The 25023-nt window shown below is 44.2% G+C and overlaps 1 protein-coding gene across 1 annotated transcript in view; it reads left to right on the forward strand.

Moving 5' to 3' along the window:
* MORC1 (MORC family CW-type zinc finger 1) overlaps window positions 1–24262 on the forward strand; it is a 179755-nt gene extending 155493 nt beyond the window's left edge. Inside the window, exons 23-27 of the mRNA XM_070454923.1 lie at window positions 2182–2328; window positions 10839–10926; window positions 13910–13963; window positions 20736–20930; window positions 23483–24262. Coding sequence (XP_070311024.1) covers window positions 2182–2328; window positions 10839–10926; window positions 13910–13963; window positions 20736–20930; window positions 23483–23635 — 637 coding nt within the window. The 3' untranslated portion in view covers window positions 23636–24262. The remainder of the gene's footprint in view (window positions 1–2181; window positions 2329–10838; window positions 10927–13909; window positions 13964–20735; window positions 20931–23482) is intronic.
* The last annotated feature ends 761 nt before the right edge of the window (window positions 24263–25023 follow it).

Consider the following 25023-nt stretch of genomic DNA (forward strand, 5'->3'; position numbering starts at 1 on the left):
TATACTGAGGACTCAGTAACAGGAGGCAGAGATTCTGTGTATATCCTGTATACTGAGGACTCAGTAACAGGAGGCAGAGATTCTGTGTATATCTTGTATACTGAGGACTCAGTAACAGGAGGCAGAGATTCTGAGTATATCTTATATACTGAGGACTCAGTAACAGGAGGCAGAGATTCTGTGTATATCTTGTATACTGAGGACTCAGTAACAGGAGGCAGAGATTCTGAGTATATCTTATATACTGAGGACTCAGTAACAGGAGGCAGAGATTCTGTGTATATCTTGTATACTGAGGACTCAGTAACAGGAGGCAGAGATTCTGAGTATATCTTGTATACTGAGGACTCAGTAACAGGAGGCATAGACTCTGTGTATATCTTGTATACTGAGGACTCAGTAACAGGAGGCAGAGATTCTGTGTATATCCTGTATACTGAGGACTCAGTAACAGGAGGCAGAGATTCTGTGTATATCCTGTATACTGAGGACTCAGTAACAGGAGGCAGAGATTCTGTGTATATCCTATATACTGAGGACTCAGTAACAGGAGGCAGAGATTCTGTGTATATCTTGTATACTGAGGACTCAGTAACAGGAGGCATAGATTCTGTGTATATCTTGTATACTGAGGACTTAGTAACAGGAGGCAGAGATTCTGTGTATATCTTGTATAATCGGGCACAGCTCTGTGAAGTAGGCTCTGGTATTATGTGGTGGGAGAAGACACAGAGGTTCAAGGAGGCCTGTCTGTCCATGCCAACAGCAGTCTGAGTGTCCAGCTTCCCCAAAATGGTAAAATTTTTAAAAAAAACTTTAAGGACTTCTCTAATAAAATTTCAGCATAAAGGAGGTTATAATTAATAAGTGCCAGACGCTGTGTGAATGTTCTTTAATGGACAATTAAGCATTAGTTATAATGTTCTTAGTCTTAAGTACAGGATCAGCTGAAGTTAGACAGTATAATTAATGCCAAAGAACTGTTGACAGTAGAACCACTTTGATTTGCTCTAAACTATTATCCAGTTTTTTAAAAAAGACCCATATGGTGTGAATACAGGAAACTCTCTGGAGCTGTGGTCTTAATTCATGGATGTTAGCATGAAGGGATGACAGAAATCTCCTTTTCGCTTGATAGACAAGACTCTGCATCATCTGGCCCCAACCTGCCTACCCAGTTTGCCTCCCATCCTGCGTATCCCTCAGCCCTCTGAAGCTTTTTTATGCTTGTAATACTGAAACCCGTAGGCCTCTCAACACCCTACACACTGCCTCATGGATCATCATTGTTCGTTAATCTCCATGCTGCCGCCAGTTACCCTTTTAAAACACGCGTCCGTCAGATTGCCTGCCTCCCATGTAAGAAACGCTCGGGTGGGAGCGCCTGCTCTGCTAGAAGCAGCTCCAGTCCCCACGCCGCGGCCAGTGCCCCCCAGGCCCTCTCTCTGCGTCTTCCTGGGGCCCGCCCCTGCAGCCTGGCCTTCTCAAGCATCTCTCAGAGACCCTGCTCTATTTCTGCCCTAGTATCATTAGCCTTCACCTGAAGCACTTCTTCCCTCAGATCTTAACTATTTCTTTCGACTGACTTTGCTTTATTTCTGGACCTACGCTTAGTACCTACCCTCCCACAGGCTGGTGGCTCAGACTGTGGAGAATCTGCCTGCGACGCAGGAGACCCGGGTTTGATCCCTGGGTCAGGAAGACCCCCTGGAGAAGGAAATGGCAACCCACTCCAGTATTCTTGCCTGGAGAACTCCACGGACAGAGGAGCCTGGCAGGCTGCAGACCATGGGGCCACAAAGAGTCAGACATGACTGAGCAACTAACATTGTCACTCTCCCACAGGCTTAAGTAGAACTTGGGTTTAAAAACTTCTTTCAACAAATAAGAGGCAAGTGGTAGATGACTGCTGCTGTTAAAAATTAATTACTGCCAATTCTATTTAATTGTGGTTGCCCAAAAACCTTGAAACAAGATTTTTCAGGAATAAATGGTATTCATATAATTGAGAATTGCTTTTATATAGCTGTGTAAATGACAGTTTTCAGCATTACATTTATGTCCATGCATTCATTTGTAGTATATTGACACCTCATTTGTTGTGTATTAATATTTTTTCATTTATTAGATCTAATGTGATTTCCACTTTGAAATTCTAAACCTCAGCTTGCTTTTGCCCAGCATGCCAGTGGAAGATTCAAATCCAAGTTCTGGACACAAAGCCAGAGTTTCTGTGAGTGCTGGTTGTGTAGCTGCTTCTTCACTGCCAGAATCTTCTCAAAGCACGTCTGTCAAGGAAACAGTGAGAAAACTGACATCTAATTTAAGGTAAAGATATTTACCTGCTTTGTTGAGCTTTCTAAGCGGTGACAACTGCTGATTTTCTTTCTCTATTGAGTGGTAATATTATTGAGAAAATTCAGTAGAATGACTTGTCTCCTAACTGCACTGATTTAGATACAGTGTGGGTTACATGTCTTTGGAAACCAAATTATTGTCACTAACTGCCCTGCTGTGACGTGGTCCAGCGACACAGTGGCTGTTAGGGTTTTCTCTCCAGTGAAATGAAGAAGCAGAATTTGTAAGGACAGAAGATAGGACAGAAAGGGCTATTAAAAACAAATGAATGAGGGACATGTATTGTGAAGGGGAAAGAGAAAATTCTTACTGAGTTTCTTCTTCCTTCTTCCTTCCCCTCTCCCCCCTTCCTTCCCCTCTCCCTCCTTCCCTCCCTCTCTCCCCCCTTCCCTCCCTCTCTCCCCCCTTCCCTCCTTCTCTCCCCCCTTCCCTCCCTCTCTCCCCCCTTCCCTCCCTCTCTCCCCCCTTCCCTCCCTCTCTCCCCCCTTCCCTCCCTCTCTCCCCCCTTCCCTCCTTCTCTCCCCCCTTCCCTCCTTCTCTCCCCACTTCCCTCCTTCTCTCCCCCCTTCCCTCCCTCTCTCCCCCCTTCCCTCCTTCTCTCCCCCTTCCCTCCTTCTCTCCCCCCTTCCCTCCTTCTCCCCCCTTCCCTCCCTCTCTCCCCCCTTCCCTCCCTCTCTCCCCCCTTCCCTCCTTCTCTCCCCCACTCTGTTGTGTCCCTTCTTCTTTTTTTTTCTATTCTGCCTCACTCAGACCCTAATGACAGTATGGCCTTCTAAGAAGTCTGTTTTGCAGCTTTAGATACTGAACTCATTGAGAGAAATTAAGTTTTACTTTTTGCTTCAGTGTAGAATCTTACCATTCGTGGGCGTGGGTAATGAGGGATTTAAATGTCTGGATCTCAGTCCTTGAAGGATGGAGTTGTGGTTCAGTTGCTGTGTGTCTGACTCTTTGAGACCCTATGGACTGTAGCCTGCCAGACTTCTCTGTCTGTGGGATTCTCCAGGCAAGAATACTGGAGTGAGTGGCCATGGCCGCCTCCTGCAGTTTGCTCAGATTCCTGTCCATTGAGCTGGTGATGCCATCCAATCATCTCACCCTCTGTTGCCCCCTTCTCCTCCTGCCCTCAATCTTTCTAAGCATCAGGGTCTTTTCCAATCAGTCAGCACCTCACATCCAGTGGCCAAAAATTGGAACTTTAGCTTCAGCATCAATCTTTCCAATGAGTAATCAGGGTTGATCTCCTTAAGGGTGGATTGGTTTGATCTCCATGCTGTCAAAAGGACTCTCAGGAGTCTTCTCCAGCACTACAACTTGACAGCATCAATTCTTTGGCGCTCAGCCTTCTTTACGGCCCAGGTCTCACATCTATACTACTGGCAAGGATGGAGACATGAGCGTAAAGTTCAAGGTTCAGAGATTTTCCAAGTAGGGACCAAAGATAGGGGTCTTTACAGTCAAGCCAAAGAAGTGACTCTACAGAAGAATGCCCTCAAACAGGTGTCATATGAGAGGCTGGGGTCAGGAGCAGAAACACCGTAAGGCAGTGCAGCCCATCGGTCTGGTTGGGCCTCAGAGACTGTGAGCGGCCTGGTTCAGCAGAAGGAAACATACAGCGTGTTCTGGCTGGAAGAGTATTTTCCCTTAGGACACCTTGGCTTTCTCATCAGAGACTGACAGCATCTTCCTGAAGAAGAGAGTTGGCAAAGGATGCAAACAGGCAGAAGAGAAAGGTAGAGGTAGGGCATATACACAGAGAGCTAGGGCCCCTACGCAGGCCCAGGCTGGGGGCTGAGGTCCTGTGTGTGAAAGCAGACTGCAAACCAAGAATTACCCAAGCCTTTCTGCAGCTGCCCAGGCTCTAGGGAAGTCTCTGCGGCGGATCCAGGGCCACGGGGCTGAGCTCCATGAGCATGAAGGCCAGCTGCTGTGCTTTAGGAACATGCGTCCGATGCCTGTCCTGCCCCAGGGGAAAGAGGGGCGCTCCTGTTATATGTGGGTGGATCCACCTTGGACTTTGCATCAGGACGCATTTTCACTAATGAGGGTAGGAACCCAGTGACAAGTTGTTGACCAAGGGATGACGTCCGTGTGCTGCCTCCCTGAGCTCTGAGCCGGGACCGCCAACTCCGCGTGTTGCCGGCGTCGGCAGGCTTGTGCTCATGGGAGTAGAGAGGAAAACCAGACCTCGGGACGGCCCCAGTATCACCCAGTGACGTGGTGGTGTCAGTGTCAGATTGCCGTGGCCTCCGGTGTAGTCCCTGAAGAATGGGATTCTCCAGCCGTTTTCTTGCCTTTGTCAGTACTTGATCAGAAGTGTGATGTAAGATCCTCATCTTTGATGTTGGGTAGCCATAACTTTGAATCCTGGATTCTTACTAGTTATGAGATTCAGGCATGTCAGTTGGTCCCTGAGACATGGTAGTATGCAGTAAATTATATATGAATATGCTTGTGTACATCTAAATAAATATGTGCATATTATTTTTAAATGTATGGACAATGTATATGACATGTCCAGTGACTGGAACATTGCTTCAAGTGACCCAGGCCTTCTTGATAATAATAGCCACCCTTAAAAGTCATTATTGTTATATTTTATTCATTCACTCAAGTGGCTTGTATACATTAGCTCCTTGCACAAACTTACAAAGCTGATATTATTTTTAACTTTTTTTTTTAAAGTTACACTGAAAAAGAGAAACTAGGAAATTCCCTGGTGGTTCAGTAGTTAAGACACTGAGCTTCCAGTGCAGGAGGCCTGGTCTCAATCCAGCTAAGGTCCCACATGTTATGTGGTATAGCCAAAAAAAAGAAAGATAGCAACCAAGTGACACTTGAAGTCACAGAATTACACAGTTGCCAAGGACAGGGCTGTGTTTGAGTCCAGGCTTCCTGATTTGGAATTTCATCCTCTTAATCACAGTGTATACACACACACACACACGCACCTACATACAGATGCACACACTTACATACACACACACACACACTTTTTATAATACGTACACACATGCAGATACCACACATGCTTTGCTGTCTCTACACTGTAAGCCTGGAGAGACTTGCCTGGTTGTATGGTAGCAGAGTTTGGATGTACGACTATACATTATCATTTTCTTTATTTTTTTACTTCTCTAATTTTTGTTCTGCCTCTAAGTGTATCATCACTGTTCACTTTAATGAGTTACATGTGATGAAAAAGGAGATGGTCTGATTGAGAGTGCTAAGACTGTAAGGTGCATCAACTTCTATAATTAGGCATCAGTAGAAAATTAAAATTTCCCAGAAACCATCTCCCTAATGAACATGCAGAATCTTCAGTACTTAAAATCATCATAGTATTATCAACTGAATTCTCTGAAAGCCAAATGAATTAATAAATAAGCTCCTTTCTATACTGGCTTGAATATTTTTGTGGTGATTATTTTATAAAAGTATTCACTGGGAAAAGAATTGTACACAACACCAGGTTTTAGCTGGAATAAAAGGAGCTCCTCATGTACCGATTTTCTCTTTTGCCTCTAGCAAGATGTAGTGTGTTTTCTTACATTTCGCCAGTGAAGACAGATTTCTTGTCTTCTGCGTTATGTTTTTTTCTCCTCCTTATACTGCACTGTCCTACTGTTGGGTCCACATGTTAGTCCTTGTGTTAACTAGACTTTAAATTCTCCCAGGCACGAAGGTTTTGGTGGCCTGTCTACTGCATGGAGGGCACCGTATTCTTTATAATCACGGCTGCCCACCAGACTTGTCTTGCTTGCCACAGATAAGAGAGCAGTCAGTTCCTTTGTGGGGTGTGGAGTGTTCCCTCCACTCGGGTCACTTCGAATGTGACATCCTCCTTATCCCTTTCAACACTGCTAAGTGGGCCTCTTCCATTAGGTTCATTTTATAAATTAATAAAAATGGTAGTTCTTATTGTCCACTTTACCACCCGATTATGCTCAGTTTACCATTTCCCTATCTTGCATTATTTTTTGTTTTATGTGTATTAATTTGTTTAATCTGCAAATGTAGTAACTCCTTTGAAAACAGATTGAATCTTCCACACCGTGTCTGACATGTATTAGTAGATTTTAAATGAACACTTTTAATTAAATTGAAAGGGGTTAATTTAAAAAGCAATGAATAATATTGCTGGATGTTAAAGTATTTTCAAATAATGGGGTGCATCTGAGTTGTGTTATTAAGAGGTAAATAAGGTAAACTGAGATCCAGATTGCTGAATTTTGTCAAATGGTCCTAAATATTGGAGCGGTATCAAATCACTTTCAATGACAACAGTACTATTTATGATCCACTTACTATGTGCCAGGCCGTGTCCTGAGGCCTCTGCATATGCTAACTCACTTAAACCTTACAACTGCCCTATAAATAGATACTTTCATTATCCCCATTTACAGATGAGAAAATTGAGGTATGCAGAGGTTAAGTAATTTCCCCAGTATTACATAACTCTTAAGTGGTAGAGCTGGGATTTAAATCTTGGCAATCTGGTCTCACAGTTTTTACTCATAAATGATAACCTGTAATGCCTTTTTAGTTTATCATTGTATATGTAAACTTGATAATAAGTCAGACTTCATTGATTTCACCTGTACAAAAGTACAAATATGCTTTATTTTAAAATAAAGCTTTATTTTTAACTTTTAAAAATACCAAAAAAAAATTTTTAAAGTCACTTTTTACAGGTTGCTGCCAGTTATGGCAACCCCCTCCAATATTCTTGCCTGGAGAACTCCATGGACAGAGGAGCCTGGCAAGCTACAGTCCATAGGGTTGCTAAGAGTTGGACATGACTGAGCAATTGAGCATGTATGCCTACCAATTATGGAAGCAAAAGAAAAGATCACAATTTTTTTTTAATTAGCAGTTGAGGTCTATCAGAAATCAGGATTTGACTCCTGGGTTTAAAAAGTGGAGCCTTTTTCTGTGGCCTTTTCACTGGAGTGAAGAAGGGAGTTTCGCTCTTCCTGAGGTAGGAGGCTTGCTCCTCGCTTAGCCAAGACCAAGCTTATTATTAACTAATTTACGCTTCAAAGAGAACAAGATGATGTGGAAACTATGCATCTCTGCTTGTATATAGAAAAACTGAAGCTGTGTGAATGCAAGAAAGACTTTTCTTCAGGAAGGAGTACTCTGTTGAGAAAGGGTATGACCATGGACTGAAAAGGAAATGACCCTGAGCTGGAGCTTTTCAAAGCCTGGTCTTCATATATGTGGAGACAGAGCTGATTCCGTGTTGTAGCTCAACTAGTTGAACTCAATAAAAATTTGCTGCTCAGACTTGCAGATACAGATATGGTTTCTGCAGAAACGGGCAGCATAGCCAAGAACTATCACAGTCCTGGAGGCAAACAAGAGCTCTGAAGGATCTTTAGGGTACTTATTTCTTGAGCTCCCAAGAAGAGAGATAATGTCATTAAAGACAAATTCCTGGTTTTATTATCAAGTTTGGGGGTAGAGCTGTGAGTAAATGCTCCAAGGGAAGAAGGGGTGTTCCTGCTGCAAAGAGACTCCCCGTGAATGGTGGCGCTTGGTTCGTGTGTGTGTGTGTGTGTGTGTGTGTGTGTGTGTGAGTCGCTCAGCCGTGTCCGACTCTTTGAGACCCCGTAGACTCTAGCCCGCCAGGCTCCTCTGTCCATGGGATTCTCCAGGCAAGGATACTGGAGTCAGTTGCCATTTCCTTCTCCAGGGGATCTTCCCGACCCAGGGATCGAACCCGGGTCTCCTGCATTGCAGGCAGATGCTTTACCGTCTGAGCTACTAGGGAAGCCCACTTAGTTCACGAGTCCCCCCGGAATACACAGCATCCACCTGGATACTCCAGACAGCAGTTTATTCCTATTGTTTTGTGCTGAGCACCTCCTTGTGGGACCTTCTGTGGATTAGAGGATCACTATCTCTGTCTTAAAGGGAACCTAAAGTTTGAGGGTGGAGAGAGGTTTGATGAAATATATCCTTGGGAACAGAAGAAGGTGTCATTGAAGACTATCTTTGAAGAAAGGGACTCAGGACAATAAATAAAGGAATTTTTAAAGAGTTCTCAAGCACCTCCATTCAGACCCTACATTTGTGATTTTTGGTAGCTTACCCTCTTTTCAGTAGTGTCTAAGAGTTTTCCTGAGTTAGTTTTTCAGGAAAAGGAAAATGTGAAGGTTGTGTGTTTGTGCTTGCAAACTGCAGGAGCAGGATATTATAATTTGTTTTCTTTATCAGTCTCATGGGACAGAATCCCCAAGGGAAGAAGTGTTTAGCAGAAGCGATACGGAGAAGGGTACAAAGCTAGACACTGGGGTCCCAGAGGGAGAGGGGCAGGGGAGGAGACTAAAGGTCGGGGTGGGCGTGTGCTGAGTCTCTCAGTTGTGTCTGACTCTCAGTGGCCCCATGGACTGCAGCCCGCCAGGGGATCGTCCCTACCCAGGGGTCGAACCCACGTCACCTGCATCTGCGGCATTGGCAGATAGATTCTTTACCACTGATCCATCTGGGAACTCCCAGGGTAGGGATGAGGGTCCTTAACAATTAGAGAACCAGAGAGATTGAAGTAGGAATAAGTCCTCAATCAAAGAGCTTCCGTAAGTATTATGTGAAGTTTTGTATACAAAGCCTATGGCAACATTTAGCACATTTTTAGCACTTGAGAAAGAATGGCTGAATCTGACCAGGGCTCTCACCATCAGAAAACACTCAGTTCTCCAGCATGCAGTGCACTTGGCCTGCAACTCTCTTTTCACAGGCTGAACCCCCTGCCCTACAGCTGGCTAATTCCAGCTCATCCTTTGGGGCTTCCCAAGCACAAAGCTGGGCCCCTCCTTTAGGTAACCATGAGGCTGCATTTTCATTTTAGCCTCTGTGACACTGTATTGGATAGTTTTCTTCCACGTCTGCATTCTCTACTAGGCTGAATTCGGTGTAATAAGATTGCATTGGGTTCCTCGCATGGGGGCATGATGCCAGGCTCTGGAAAGTGCCACTAGATAAAGGCTGGGTTTTAGTAGAGGTTTGGGAAATGTCAGTGGAATGAATGAGCTTGAGGATATTGAGAATGAGCTTGAGGATATTGAGAAAATACAACCATGACAAGAGCTGTTTGTAACAAGTGATTCCATAAAACCTTTATATAAAGTGTTTTACTTTAAAATAATCTCTCTCTCTCTCTGTGTCTGTGTCTTTACCTCTCTGTCTTTAGAAATAATAGTACACATGCGTGACATTATTCAGACTGTATGACGTTTCACGTAAATTTTGATGCAGAGGTTTTATAGACCGAGAGTGATCCAGAACGGGTTCAGGACTGTGCCTCTCCCCAGCCTGCCGCTTTACTCTCCCCACTCCCCACCACGTGCCACCACCTCCACATGTTTGTTTTTCTAGAAATGCTTCCTTGGAAGATTGCTGATTAGCTCTAAATCTAAATCTAAACCCAGAAGAATTTATACCCACCATGAAAAGGACCGATGCTTAGATGAGGTTTCAACTCTGTGTTCGTATTGGAGGGAAGGAGGCTAGATTTAGGGAAGGAAAGGGGTGGTTTGTATTTAAAAACCTCTCACCACTTCTGCCCCACCAAACCCACCCTAAACTTGACCCCAGGCCCCCTTTCCCAGGGAATCTAGTTGAAGCTTTTCTTTCTATGCCGTCTAATTTCTGCTCAGCTCAAATACCCAGAAACTCCATGTCATCCTGCCTCCTACCCACTCAGCTTCTTCTAGCCAGGCAGATAATTCTGAGGTTCTGTGTGTGTGTGTTTTACGTTCACTACTGTGAAATCCTGAGGAGTTTTAACTTTTTAGATTAAATCGCCTTAAAATTACAAATGAATATCGCCACCAATAATATACTTAAAATACTGGGAGTGTAAATTACATAAGAAAGAGCTGTTTTATTCTTTATGTGCCAAGTTATTTTATAATTGAAAAAATTTTGTAAATCCCTTGGAAGTTCTTGGAACACTTCAACATAAAACATTATTCACTTTTAAGATGTGGTAGCTGTAAATTTCTAGATTTCCTGTTCTGCCAGGAATGAAATATGTATCATCTATGTGATTAATCCTAGAAAAGTCATCACACTAGAAGGACAGAGTGCTCCTGCCTTCTGACAAAATGAAGCACCTGTCAGAACAATGACCATTGCCGTATAGAAAGAGCTGGGTCCATGTGTGAGCTCTTGAAATAGTCCTGGATGAGAACATTACTCCAGAGAGTTAAGTTCTTTGGTGTTTTTAGGGGAAAAAAAATCAGTCAGCGTGTAGTCAGCCTCTTTTCCTCCAGGAGATTTGCAGTGTTGGCTTGGACCTCTGCCAGGGAGACCATTCAAGGAGGTGCAAGCGTCTTCTGGACTGCTTGGTTAGGGCTGGGCATCGTGAGCTCATGCTCGCCTGCTCTGATCAGCGTCTCATTTTAAGATGAGTGCAGGTTCACGTGCTGTCGTAAGAAGTTAATACAGCGGTGTCTCTACTGTGCTTACGTTCCTAGGGAGATTCTTCTGTATTTTTTCCCCGAGCATCAGCTACCATCAGAGTTTGGCCACACACCCCTGGAGGAACTTACAGCAGGTTCTGAGGTAAGCTGGCTTTTTTAAACTTTGAGGAGATGACATAATAGCCTGAATTGAATCTTCAGTGCAGAGAAATTCAAAGGGTTACCTGGAATAGATTCAGTGAGTGAGGAACTTTATACCAAGTGGGTGGCTGAGAATTAAAGCTGCAATGGAAACAAAGGCGGCCAAAGTTTAATTAAAGTCTGGGAAGATTGTGCAGACTGAGATGGAAAGAGCAGGACATCGTCCTTGACTTCCCTCCCTGCACCAGAAATGGCCCCTGTTCCTTGGGCGCTCTCGCTCAGCCCCCTTTTATGAGGAGCCAAGGAGAAGATTGGGTTAGAATCAGTAGGACATCACAGGGAAGGATGAAGGAAACGGCATCCACATTTACGCAGTCTCCTCTCAGGGGCGAGGCTGTCTGTGATGAGAAGGAGAACTTTGCCCAGCCGCTCCCTGGGGCACACGGGCTGAGCGTGGCACCGGCTCCCAGGAGGCAGGCCCTGAGCTGCCGAGTGCCCGCAGGCTGGGCCCAGGCTGAGTGAGGAGTGCGGGCCCGAGGCCACCCGAGCTGCTCCCAGGGCTGGAGGTGGCCCAGTGGGTGCAGAGGGTGGGGGGCTCCGTCTCCATCCCCACGCCTGGTGTCGCTTGTGGAAAAGATGGGAGCACACAAAAAGGCATCAGTGAAGAGCAGAGGGGCTGCGTGCCTTCACCTGATCCTGCATGAAGTCACAGGTATCAGTGAGAAGAGCACATGTGATGAATCGCAGAGGTCCCATGTGCCTTCGTCTGATCCTGGATGAAGTCACAGGTATCAGTGAGAAGGGCCACATGTGATGATTCGCAGAGGGGCTGCGTGCCTTCACCTGACCCTGGATGAAGTCACAGGTATCAGTGAGAAGGGCCACATGTGATGATTCTCAGAGGTGCCACGTGCCTTCACCTGATCCTGGATGAAGTCACAGTTATCAGTGAGAAGGGCCACATGTGATGATTCACAGAGGTGCCACGTGCCTTCACCTGACCCTGGATGAAGTCACAGGTATCAGTGAGAAGGGCCACATGTGATGATTCGCAGAGGGGCTGCGTGCCTTCACCTGACCCTGGATGAAGTCACAGGTATCAGTGAGAAGGGCCACATGTGATGATTCTCAGAGGTGCCACGTGCCTTCACCTGATCCTGGATGAAGTCACAGTTATCAGTGAGAAGGGCCACATGTGATGATTCACAGAGGTGCCACGTGCCTTCACCTGACCCTGGGTGAAGTCACAGGTATCAGTGAGAAGAGCACGCGTGATGATTCGCAGAGGTGCTGCGTGCCTTCACCTGACCCTGGATGAAGTTACAGTTATCAGTGAGAAGGGCCACATGTGATGATTCGCAGAGGTCCCACGTGCCTTCGTCTGATCCTGGGTGAAGTCACAGGTATCAGTGAGAAGAGCACGCGTGATGATTCGCAGAGGTGCTGCGTGCCTTCGTCTGATCCTGGATGAAGTCACAGGTATCAGTGAGAAGGGCCACATGTGATGATTCACAGAGGTGCCACGTGCCTTCACCTGACCCTGGGTGAAGTCACAGGTATCAGTGAGAAGAGCACGCGTGATGATTCGCAGAGGTGCTGCGTGCCTTCACCTGACCCTGGATGAAGTTACAGTTATCAGTGAGAAGGGCCACATGTGATGATTCGCAGAGGTCCCACGTGCCTTCGTCTGATCCTGGGTGAAGTCACAGGTATCAGTGAGAAGAGCACGCGTGATGATTCGCAGAGGTGCTGCGTGCCTTCGTCTGATCCTGGATGAAGTCACAGGTATCAGTGAGAAGGGCCACATGTGATGATTCACAGAGGTGCCACGTGCCTTCACCTGACCCTGGATGAAGTCACAGGTATCAGTGAGAAGAGCACGCGTGATGAATCGCAGAGGTCCCACGTGCCTTCGTCTGATCCTGGATGAAGTCACAGGTATCAGTGAGAAGAGCACGCGTGATGATTCGCAGAGGGGCTGCGTGCCTTCACCTGATCCTGGATGAAGTCACAGGTATCAGTGAGAAGGGCCACATGTCATGATTCGCAGAGGGGCTGCGTGCCTTCACCTGACCCTGGATGAAGTCACAAGTATCAGTGAGAAGGGCCACATGTGATGATTCGCAGAGGGGCTGTGTGCCTTCACCTGACCCTGGATGAAGTCACAGGTATCAGTGAGAAGAGCACGCGTGATGATTCGCAGAGGTCCCACGTGCCTTCGTCTGATCCTGGGTGAGGTCCTGCATCTCGGCTTCTGTTGCTCTGCCACTGACTCACCTCGCGCTCTCCCGGGGAGCCTGACTCCACGGCTTCGCTGGGCGGCCTCGTCAGGCCAGCGGTGACCGCTCCCCTGGCCTCCGGAGCAGTCACTTCCCTTACCTGACCCCTTGGAGACATCAGCGCAGTGACCACTGCTTCCTTGGAGCACTCTCTCTGTACCTTCCGTGACAACAGAAGATTTTCACTTTCCCTTCCCTCCCTCCCGCCCTCTGTGCTGGCCGCCGCTTCTCCATTTGTTTGCTTGGCATCGGCATCTCCGAGGGCTTCTTCCTGTAGCACCTCCTTCTACTAAATGTTTCTAGGTGACCTCGACTAGTCTCTAGCTTTAAATACTGACCCATGGGTCAGTGTCTGTCCCCAGATTATTTCTGTTGTGTCCCCATCCATGATATCCTGACTCCAACCTCTTTATTTATTATTTATCATTTACTTTTCCCTCACCTTGATTTTCTTTTTCATCTGCAAATTTTACAAACCATATTGTATAATGTAAGCCACCTTAATCGTTTTTTAGAATGAGGTGAGGTCTACTGTAGGTAATTAATTTAATTAGACTCAGGCTTAAAAGACCCACAGAACCAATATTGGCAAGTTCTAGACTCTGATGCTTTGTTTATGCCAGATACTTACACGCTATAACTCTACTGTAGACAGCTCATTCTCTAAAAGTTAATATCCTGTTCTGTTATCATTTATGAAAACAGCTGGAGCAGTGCCCAGAACAGACAAACAAAAAGCTGAAAATGTGTTTCAACCAGGTAAGCTTCCTTTCAGTGCAGTCATTTATATTCTAAATGATCCTGTGTTCCAAAGGAGAAATAATACACATTTCCAAATGTTACATTTGAAAGAAAATCAAATTTGCATTCACTTATCAAGACTTAGATTAATGTGTAGCATGTCAGATGTCACAAAGCAACATCGTTTTGAATTTTAAAGATGCAAATGTTTCCCAACCATAAAGCTTATGAAACACTTGGAATTGGACTATATTTTGAACAGGAAATGTGACATTCAGAGTCTTTAAGAAATAGAGTCATTGAATCTTCGATATACTGTGCTAAATCAGAAATCATTTGTATGTCAACATCTTTGTTTTGGACAATATGATATCTCTTGGGTTTTTAAAATTCTATCAACAGTTTTTTAAGGTTATGATTTTTCTCTTTTAAAAGTGGATATAAAAATAGTTAATGCTGATAAAAGAAATTAAAAGGAATTTTAAGAAATTCATCCATTGTCCCAAACCATTCAGAGATCACTGGTATTTTTTGGTGTACTTCATTGTAATCTTTCTCTCAAGAGATGCTTTTCTTTCTTTCTTTTTTTTTCCAGTTTCCTTATAATGCTGTGTATCTGGTTCTTAACGATTCCCTTAGTGGGGGACGGGAAGAGAGTCCACAGAGCCCCTCGGCTCTACTGCAGAAATATCTCAAAATCACATGCCCTCAACTTCTTTAGTTCACACTCAAGGGAACTGAGATTGCAAGGTGTGAAGTTGGCCCAGTCAATACAAGGGATTAGCATTGGAGCCAGCGCCACCCCGGAAGTTCCCAGATACTTCATGGAGGCCACCACAGTCTAGAACTTTTCATGGCACCAGGGTCAACGCTGAGATGTTTGGTCTCCACTGACCCTTCACCTGTATTTGCTCTGACAGGTGCACCAGCTCCATCACTAACACACATACTAGCATCTTCTTCCAAGTGCTTACGTTTACAGCCACCTTCTGGAAAGCTCTCATAATAACATGCAAATCTATAAAGACTGGGAGGTGAATCATGCTCCCTGAAGTTGTGTTCATTATAACTATAAGCAGAGGCATTTCCTTATCCCTTTTGCAGGGAATGGAGTAACGTTTGAATATTCATGTTTTATAAATGAAATGTAAGTTACCCGAAGCATGTAACTAGGCAGACTTGAAATGAAAATTAGAACCTAATCTAGATTTCTCCTAAAAAGGCTGTGTCACAAAGTGTTTGAATTTTGGGTGTGTCTAAATGTAATACCCCCGTTGATATGTTTGCCTCTGATGTCTCTCCCCGAGTGTCTGCTGGCCTGTGATAAGCAACTGGAAATGAAGGAATGCTGTAGCTCTTAATTTCTCATCATTGTTCAACTGAAAAATGAATTTATTTTCTGGATAATGTTTTTTTGAGAAAGCTGCAATTGAACATGTTCAGTATGAAGACTTAGCTGTCAGTGTTTCCTAATAGAATAAAAGCCTTTTTTTCCAACTTATTTTTTATCTTATTCTAGCACTAGTACTAATATTTTCATCAGTGAATCTAACACTGTGATTGACTAAGAGTCACTAGTGTCAGGCACTAAACTAGGCTTTTATTTATGTTGCCTCATTTGACTCTCACGTCACCGGGAAGGTAGGTGCCACTGTTTCCATGTTAGCAGTAGGGAAGTGGAGAATCAGAAAGATAACATTCCAATGTCATGATGCAAGTCAGTAGGAGATTCAGGGTTGGAACCCAGATTTGTCCCACTCCAGAGCTCTTTTCATGACCCCACCTTCTTCCATCTCATTCTTATCCAGACTGTAACAGTTCATCCTTACAGAATTTTCATGTGTTACTTGTAGTAGGTATATTACAGGCTTCTCAGGTGACTCAGGGGTTAAGAATCCTCCTGCTATGTAGGAGACGTGGGTTCAGTCCCTAGTCTGGAAGATCCCCTGGAGAAGGAAATGGTAGCCCACTCCAGCATGCTTGCTGGGAGATCCCATGGACAGAGGAGCCTGGTGGGCTATGCAGTCCATGTGGTTCCAGAGAGTTGGCCATGACTTAGTGACTCAACAGCAACGACAGGTATACTGCAGCGTCTCAGCCCATTGGTATAAGAGATCTTGTTGACTTACTAGCCGCCTTGACGTTACAGGATGAGTGGTGTGTGGGGAGATGCTGACAGTAAGCTCTGGTGTGGGGAGGGCGTGTGGTGGGCAGGCTGCTCAGTGTCCCACCAGGAATGGCCCCAGCCCTGTGGTAGACAGCTGGGCACAGTGCCAGTGAGGCCCCTGGGGGTCCCAGCAGATCTGGATCTATCGGCTGGGGAGCTCTGCTCTAAATGTTTACACCGGAAAACTTAGAACTTTGCTGAGAATTAGCTTGTCCTACATCTCAGCATATCCGGGTTTATACATGTCCTTCATGTCTGTTCTAAATGATATTTTTTCAGTGTCTACACTTGGTAGTGGAACCAAGTTGTTGGGTCTTGGAGGCCAGACTGAATACGTGTTTATTCAGTGTATTAATAGAGGATGAGTAGAATCCTCTTAATGTTCAGGGCAAGTGGGGTTCAAAGAATCAAAGCAAATAGTCAGGAGACTGAGTTCCTTTTGTAACTGAGATCACAAGCAAAGTACAGAACAATTGAAATCATGAGTTTCCTCACATGATCTTAGGGACTTCGTTAATGTCTGGTAGCCTTAAGTGCATGGTTATAAAAACTGTTAATATTAGAATCATTTGTTGAAATCTGTTAGGGGATAACCGGGCACCATGCTTTAAGGTATGTATGTTTAATGAGGAGAGGACCCCTGGTCATTACAGACTTCTCTGGTCGCCTTGCCCTGACTGCACCAGCAATGTTCGTGACTTCTAGGACGGCAGCTGATTCATAGCAGCATTGGTGATCCTGTGTAGCCCAGCCTGAGCTACCGTCTTTCATTCTTTCCTTTTGCAAGCCATCTGCTGCGTCCAAAATGGAGTTGCCCCAGCCTGCGACATTGGCCAGGCTCTGAGCCTTTGCCCATGGTATCCCCCCAAATACTCTTTCCCACTTCCCCAGCCCACAGGTGGACCACTGAAACCCCACCCACTCTTTGTAGAGCTTAGCCAATGCTTCCTTCTATCTCAAGCCTACCTTAGTCTTTCCATATGAAGCTAACTAATCTTGATTTCTGTATTCTGAGTGAACCTTAAAAAAAAACACCTCTATTTTAGCATTAATTAAATTTTCTGCCTTATATTACAGTAGTTTCTTGTATTCCATTTTCTCCCCAATTAGATTATAGAATCCTTGAAATTAGCGATCCTCTCATATTCTAGAGGCATCAATAAGAACCTTTGATGCATCTGGACCTTACTATCATGCATTGAATCAAAGTTGATTATTTCTGCTGTAGTGCCTGCCTGCACAAACACGTGCATATTCTTATAAATAGAGGACAAAAATCTATAGATCTTGTAGGCCTGCCTTCCTTTGTGCAAACTTCTTAGGATTCTGGAGCTCCAGAGCTGCCAGAGCTCTGACTTTTTAAATTCAAGGCAGAAAATTAAATCTCAGTTGAATATCCTTTCTTTCAAATCCTAATTCCATCCTGAATTAATCGGGTTTGGAAGAATCCCATTTTTGATTTGCCACAAATACCCCGACAAGAGTGAGTTTAACCAGCAGGACTAAACCTCTCATCCTGTTAACAATCCTCTACCCACCTTAATTAGGATGTTAAAACAGCCAGAAGTCCTTTTACAATGAGCTTTAAAAGTTGTCAAAATTGTCACCTTTTATAGAAACCTCATGGAGATGTTAGCCTGAGAAAGGAAGAAGCGAAAATCAAGAAACTGGCCAAGCTGGCCAGTAGTGTTTGGAGGAAATATAGTTCAGTGGTTACAAGATAGTGAACTTTGAGAGACTGAATATGATTTTGAATATAGTGTGCTGTATAAACATTCTTAAAGCTATACCGTACTAACAGTGCTGTCTTTTGAACTTAAAAAAAAATTAATTATAGATACCCAGCAAATTATAGAATAGTGGAGAGGTCCCATGTACCCTTCATCCAATATTTCCCAATGCTTATATCTTTCATATAAGCATTTCATATAATTATAATATGATATCAAAACCAGGAAATTGAAATTGGTAGAGTGTGTGTCTCATTTTATCCTGTGTGTGGATTTGTGTAACCACCACCACTGTCAGGATACAAACTCCCATTTTACCACAAGGATCTCCCTGTGTTAGCGCACTATAGTCACGTGCCACACACGCAAACACCCCTCACCCCAGGCAACCATGAATCTGTCATCCATCTCTATAGTTGTGTCATTTGAGGAATGTTATTGAAATGGAATCATACAGTAGGTGTCATTTTATGAGTGGCTTTGTTCATCAATGAAATTCCCTTCAAATCCACCAAGTGTGACAGTTGTGTGTTTCTTTTTATTGCTGATAAGCAATACTATTATGTGTCTAAGTAATATTGTTTTTCATATTCTGTATTTCTTTTTAATTTTCTCTATTTGGGTTTGTTTTATTATTGTCGTTGCCTTTTATAAGAAAGTGTTTCCTGGCTATTGTTCAGGATGGCAAAAGCTATAAATTCTAAAGTTCTGAAAACTAAGAACTATAGTTGGCTGCTGACATCTGAACTGTCTATAACTCTGCCGTCATTATTCCCACTGTGTTGAGTTATTTACCCTGCTCTCCCTTCAAGCTGTGGGAGATCTCACTTCCTAGATTTGATGGAAGCCTCCACTGGAAGTGTCTCTGATGCTTCCTGGAGGAGGTGGTGGTTGCCTTAGTTGTAAGCCATCAGCTTCTTGTAGGCTGAAGAAAGGGTGTTCAGAAATGGCTCAGGATCTCAGAATGTAGCCTGTTTTTCAAGGCAGGCTTGGCCCACATGCGTGAAAACCCCTTGTTGGTGAATGCTGAACACCTGCTGTCCCAACTCTTCACTGTTTAGTTCCCTGTGGCATTGGTGATAAAGGTGCATGAAACCGGTTTTCATTTTTTTTACATTGAGGTTACATTCCACAGGGAAAGATAGATAGTACACACTTACATAAGAATAAACATACACTGTGATGTGCTGTAAAATAATTGTGCAAGACAGTCACGGTGTGTTGGGGAAGGAGGCTATTTCAGAGACAGAGAACAAGGAATATCTGAGCCATGTTTTAATACTGGTTGAGGCCAGGAATGAGCCTTGTGTAGACCTGGGGCTGAATTTACTGAACAGAGAAAGCAGCAAGCGCAAGAGGGCCTGGGACAAGAGAGAGCTTGGTGTGTGCCAGGAAGATGGAGGCTAGGATTTAGGAAGTAAGGTAAGACGGGGGAGAGCCAGGTCAGGGGATTCAGGTCTAATGCCCTGTGCCCTCAGACAAGCATCCAGGCCGTCTAAGTCCCTACAATACCCAAGATTCCTTCACGTGGCAATCTATAGATCTCACAATGAAGTCTCGCCTTTAATACCGCACATGATATATATATGGCCCACTGTAGTGGGTCCCCAGTCCCAAACATTCCCTCAGTCAGCAGCACATGAGAAGTTTACATTTGCAGGTAAATTACTGATGTCAGCCTAACTCAAGTACCTTAAGTCAGGACTTCAGTGCTCTTCAGTTTAATGGAGACTCCACACCTTCCTCTGCACTCTAGTAATACCTGTGCCTGACTTGGGACACAATACACTTTCTCGCATAGGATACAGTATTCACACACTTGTATTCTCTTATTCTATAGAAGGTTGTGGAGGGCAAAGACTGAACCTTCTGTATCTCTTCATCACCTATTATAAAATTCAGTGCCTTGAATTTAGGAAGTAGTTTGTGACTATCTACTGAACAGAATTCAGTGTACTTGGGGATGTTTGCTTGTTTCAAGAATTGTATAGAGAAAGGAGAATTGTGTGGGAGGTCAAGGCGTAGTGAAATGGAATAACACGGACAGTGTCGGGCCAGGGCCTGCCCATGCAGTGAAGCGTGGCGGAACACAGACCCGGCTGCCTTACCGTTTTCCCGGCAACCCAGCGTGTTAGAACACGGAGCTCTCCTTATTGCAGAGACATTCGGATGGTGGTCAGAACAGAATTTGCCCTTATTTCTTTTCTCAGAATGCTCCCAGCCTCCTCAAAATGTTGATACAGGCCGTTCACCTCATTTTGAAATTGCAGCATTTGCTGTTCCATGCCGTCTCCCTGCTCCGCTAAGTGTCTCAGGCATGATAAACACGGGCCCCTGGAAAATCACCAAGGCTCTTGAATCAGCAAAGGGCATGCATGTTAGCAGATAACCGTGGTCTTTACGTCTGTCAAACAACCCAAGGCGACTGGCGAACTAGGAGTTCCTCTCATCGCAGCTTCTGCGCTTTTCAGACGCTACAGATTTGAGTCACGGATGATACATAATCTGTCTAGAAACCCCACGCAGCTGCTCTTCTGTGGTCACCGGGTGCCGTGGAGGGGGGCCCAGGCGCCTGCCCCCTCGTGTCCTGAGGAAGATGGTAGCCCTGTTGGGAGAACAGACCCAACCGTTACTCACTGTCTGTTTCATTTCCGAGCAGGGCTTTCTGAGCCGCCCTCGGTGTGCCTGCCTGTATTGTAGTCTAGACTGTTGTATGTTTTTCCTCTTTTCTCTTCCTCTTCCATCAGATTGTCAGTTCCCGTAAGGGGTGAGTGTATCTTGAACGTAGACTACCCAGGGCACACACATATAGGGACAGCTGTGTAGAACTGTGACATGAAGGGGAAAGTGGTCTTTTTAAAACACGCTAAAACTGTTTTAAAACCGTTCCCAGATCCGTCATGTGTACATGGTCCAGTATGAAAAGAAACTGAAGAGAAAGATGCAGTCTGTTATCTGCGATGCAAACAGGAGAGAAGAGGCTAATGAAGCATCTCTGGGACAGTGTGAAGAAAAAAGAAAACTGACTGAGGAAAAACTGAATAAGCTTCGTGTAAAACTGGCCGTATTATTGCAGAAGCTTCAGCTGGTGAGTAGGGAAGTGTTGTTTCAGCAGTAGGAACACATGCTGCGGAGAGAGCCCTGGGCTGACTTCCTCTCCTGACATCGTCGTCCACTTACTGAGTGGATGGGTCACTTTCTGTAGCCCTCACCCTCCCTAAGAAGGCCTGGAAATCACATAGAAATGAGTTTTCAAAGTGTAAGTTAGAACACTGTTAAAAGGCCTATTATTTTTTCCCTTAAAAAAAAAATCAGAAGCTTTGGGCTGTTGATATATTTCAATTATTCTGTCTTCTCAGTAGCATATTTCTAGTAGGAATTAAAAAAAAATTTTTCAGACAACAAAACATTTTAATTTTTATCCTAATATATAGGTTAAAAGATAGACTTTTCTAATCTTAGAAGCGAGGTTAGAGAAATCAGGAAATACCATGTAAGTATGAATTACTGTTCTTCTTGTTTGTTTGTTGTATATTTAAATGCATGAAGAATGGGGCTTCTGTGATAGATTGGGTCAGTGAGGAACAGTCTGTCTTTGATTACAGTATATAGAAATGCTGGGGAGACTATATCAAAAATTCAAATATATATAGCCAATGTTGAAAAGTCTCTCTGTAGATGCTAAAAAATAAATTGAGAAATCAGCAGTGAGCCCAGGAACTATGTCTGTGTTGCTCAGCTTTTCTCGGGGTGTAAACAAAGGTTGTTGAGTGGGACTCCTAGGAAAGATCCCTAAGAGGGGTTCAGAGCTTCGTGGAGGCCCTCGGGGCAGGTCTGTGTCTGGAGCGAGCTGGCATCATACACTCAGCACCCACACACTGTTGCTTCCCCAGCACTGTGGGTGGGCACCTCTCAGGGCTGCTTCCTGGCCAGCCTTTGGCTCAGCTCATTGTCGTAGTAACCTAGAAGATCCTTAGATACCCTAGAACCTGCTTTAAAATTATGCGGAACAGGGCCTGAAGGGGGAGAAAACTGTCTTGGGATGTGCAGGAAATTCGGACGTCGGCCCTGAGTCTGGGACATGAGATGGGTCCTTCCCGGGCCATGCAGGGTGAGAAGGCAGGAGCTGTCCCCCCGCAGAGTTGGGCCTGGAGGACGGCCTTGCTGGTGAACGGGGTCCACACGTGGTAGGGTTTCAGTGATGCCTGTTCTTTCACTAACGAGAAAAACTATAGAGACCAAAGTTCTTTATCACAGTAACAGAATACCGCTCTCTGTCAAGAGAGTTCATAAAAATCATTGGTTCTTGTAATAGCAAATCTGTTCAGCTAGGAAAAAATAAATGAAAGAGTAGTTTAAGCTTCTCCTGGGTTTCCTCAAAGTAACCCAAATAATGATATCAGCACTAACTTAATTTGTTTTATTCAAACTTTAGTAGAGAGGGGAAGGGCTTTAGCCACATCTCGTGAAATGCTTTATCCAGTATCACTGAGAGGTGCTCAAAGGGCTCCTGCTTTCCCTGCTGGAAATTTCCCTTGTCACTGCCTCGCCTGAGCAGCTACGATGGAATGGAGCAGAGACGAGAGGGTGGATGTTGGGGCGACTCGTGAGGAAGCTGAGGACAAGAACCAGCCTGGCGTCCTGGAAGGGAGTCTGGCCTGCTGGGTAGAAAGCAGGAGCCAGGGGATTAGACCGGACTGAATAGGCTGAGAGCCGTTATTGTCAGAAAAGGTCACACAGGGCTTGCCTCAGGGTCTGTGAATATTTTGAAATCCTCGTGAATATCGGCATCATGGAGACCCATCTGCAGAAACAGGGTCCGAGTTAGAAAGCTGGGATGCGGCATAGTGCAGACTTGTTAGAGGACCGAACAAATCTAGGGCGACGGGAGCAAAGCAGACAGCGCGTTTACTGGAACCAGAAGAGGGATGGAGAAGGTACGGAAGTGCCAGATACTTGGAAACAGTGACAACGGGATTATTCCTGAAAGGCCCTTCCTAAAATCCCTCCTGTCCATGAGCTCCGTTGGAGAGCAAGTTGATCCCGTGGTTGGGCCTGGGGGACTGAGATTTAGAGAAAGAGGGAGCATTTGTCCAACTGTTCATGGATCAAGAAACTCAGGGAAGGAGAGCTTGAGATTATGCTAGTAGAGTGCTGAGAGAAAGAGAGAAAGGGAGAGGGGGACAGATCAGGGCAGCAAGCCCAAGGCTGTGGGGAAGATGCTGCAGGGGAAGAGGAGAAACAGAGAAGTCAGAGTTTGCCCACCCATCTCTTTTGCCTCTAGGCTCAAAATTCATGAGTTTTAAGATGGAAGAGGAGAGCCTGTAACACACACACACACACAAATGAGATGAGTGGGGGCTTTAGGAATATGACAAGTAATTAAGTCAAAAGGGAAAAAAAAGACCACAGTTAAACAACCTCCACTAAAGAAGAAAAAGATCCAAGGTCCTAACCACTTGTGAACATAAAATGAGATTAAATGCAAGATCATTTCAAAAGGTTAAGAGCGCTATTCAGATGCAAACTGGGTTTTGTTGCTACGTGCCTGGTAGGGAAGGCTGGTCCAAGGTCACCCAGACAACCCGACTCAACCCTATAGCTTCTTCCCCTATTACGACTGCTGCTTCTCTTTTCCAGGGTGGTCCAGCCGGAGACCTGGAGCAGATTGACGCTTACTTAGAAGCTTTGCTGAAAGAAGATAATCTCCTTTCTCAGAAGGCTTTTATAAATAAAGTGACTACGGATACAGGGCATTGTCTCCCTTTAGAAAAAGAGGAAAGTATTTCTTAAAATTAGAAGTCAGAAAAGGCATTCCCTTTTTAAAAATGCTAATAAGAAACAAAGGAAGAGTCTTTAAAAGAGGGATCTCCTCTGCTCTTGTTATTGTGATGCTCGTCTTGTTTAATGGTAAGAAAATTTTGTATTTTAAAAATGGAGACTGAGTTATAATCTGCACATTTCCCAGTTCTGCGCTGTAACTCTTCCAGTTCCTGCAAAAACCATTTCCAGAGTTCTCTAATTCTCATGTGAGCTACTGAGAAAGACAGATATGTCGTTTAGGCTTGTATTTTGTTTTCACTAAAAAGATTGTAAAAACAGTGGTTCTTAAGAGCAATACGCAAAGGACTACAGAATCACTTCCTTATGAGACTTCAGTTGAAAAAGACATTATACCCCTTCTCCACTACAGCCAGCACTCAGTAAAGCAAGTAATATACATTCCCAAAACAACTTTGAGATATATTTTATATGATAATTTTATTATTGAGTTACAGAAAGAATCAGTCTTCTAGGCATAATGTGAATACATATTACACATGTGTGTAAGAATTGTACGTTTTCCTTGATAACTTTTATTTGTTTAGAAATGTTTGCAACTTTGGATAAGAGCAATAAAACATTTAATAGTTTGTGTAATTGTGTAATTTTATTTTTATGTCCATGCATGTAGTACAAAATTGAAAACAGGTGAAATGGAATATGGTGAAAGTTTTTACCATGTTCTTGTCTTTAGCTACTTAATTACTCTTCTTAAGAGGTATGCTCTTAACAGTTACTTATGAATTCATCCAAAATCAGTCAGTGTATATAAAACTTTATAAATTATTCTATGGATACAAATATGGATGTAATAGCATCCAAAAATGCTGTTTTTTTTCTCACTGAATTTATCTTCAAGATGATTACATATCAGAATCAGTACATGTAGGACTATCTTATCTTTAAACTGCTCCTTATTATTCCATTCTATAGGTATACCAAAATTTTTTTTTTTTTTTTTAATTTTTTTTTTTTTTTTTTTTTTTGAGGCCCGATTCCCCCGCACCGACCCCAGAGCCATCCCCCGCTCCCCATCAAACACGGCCAATGGCCCGACCCCCCCTAGGCAACTCCAGAGGTCTCCCGACAACACTGTCTCAAGTCTAGAGGAAAGGTACACCAAAATTTATTTTACATAAATATACATTTTATGAGGGACATTTACATTTTTCTTCTTTTTTCTTTCATAAGGCTTGTGCTTTTCATTCTTTTTTTTAACTAATTTTATTAAAAGTGTAGTTGATTTACAGTGTTTTATTAGTTTCTGGTGTACCACAAAGTCATCCAGCTATCCATGTATATAATAGCAGCATTTGTTAATCCTGAGCTTCCAATTCATTCCTTCCCCCCCACCTCCT

Source organism: Odocoileus virginianus, chromosome 25, assembly GCF_023699985.2.
Source record: "Odocoileus virginianus isolate 20LAN1187 ecotype Illinois chromosome 25, Ovbor_1.2, whole genome shotgun sequence".
NCBI lineage: Eukaryota > Metazoa > Chordata > Mammalia > Artiodactyla > Cervidae > Odocoileus > Odocoileus virginianus.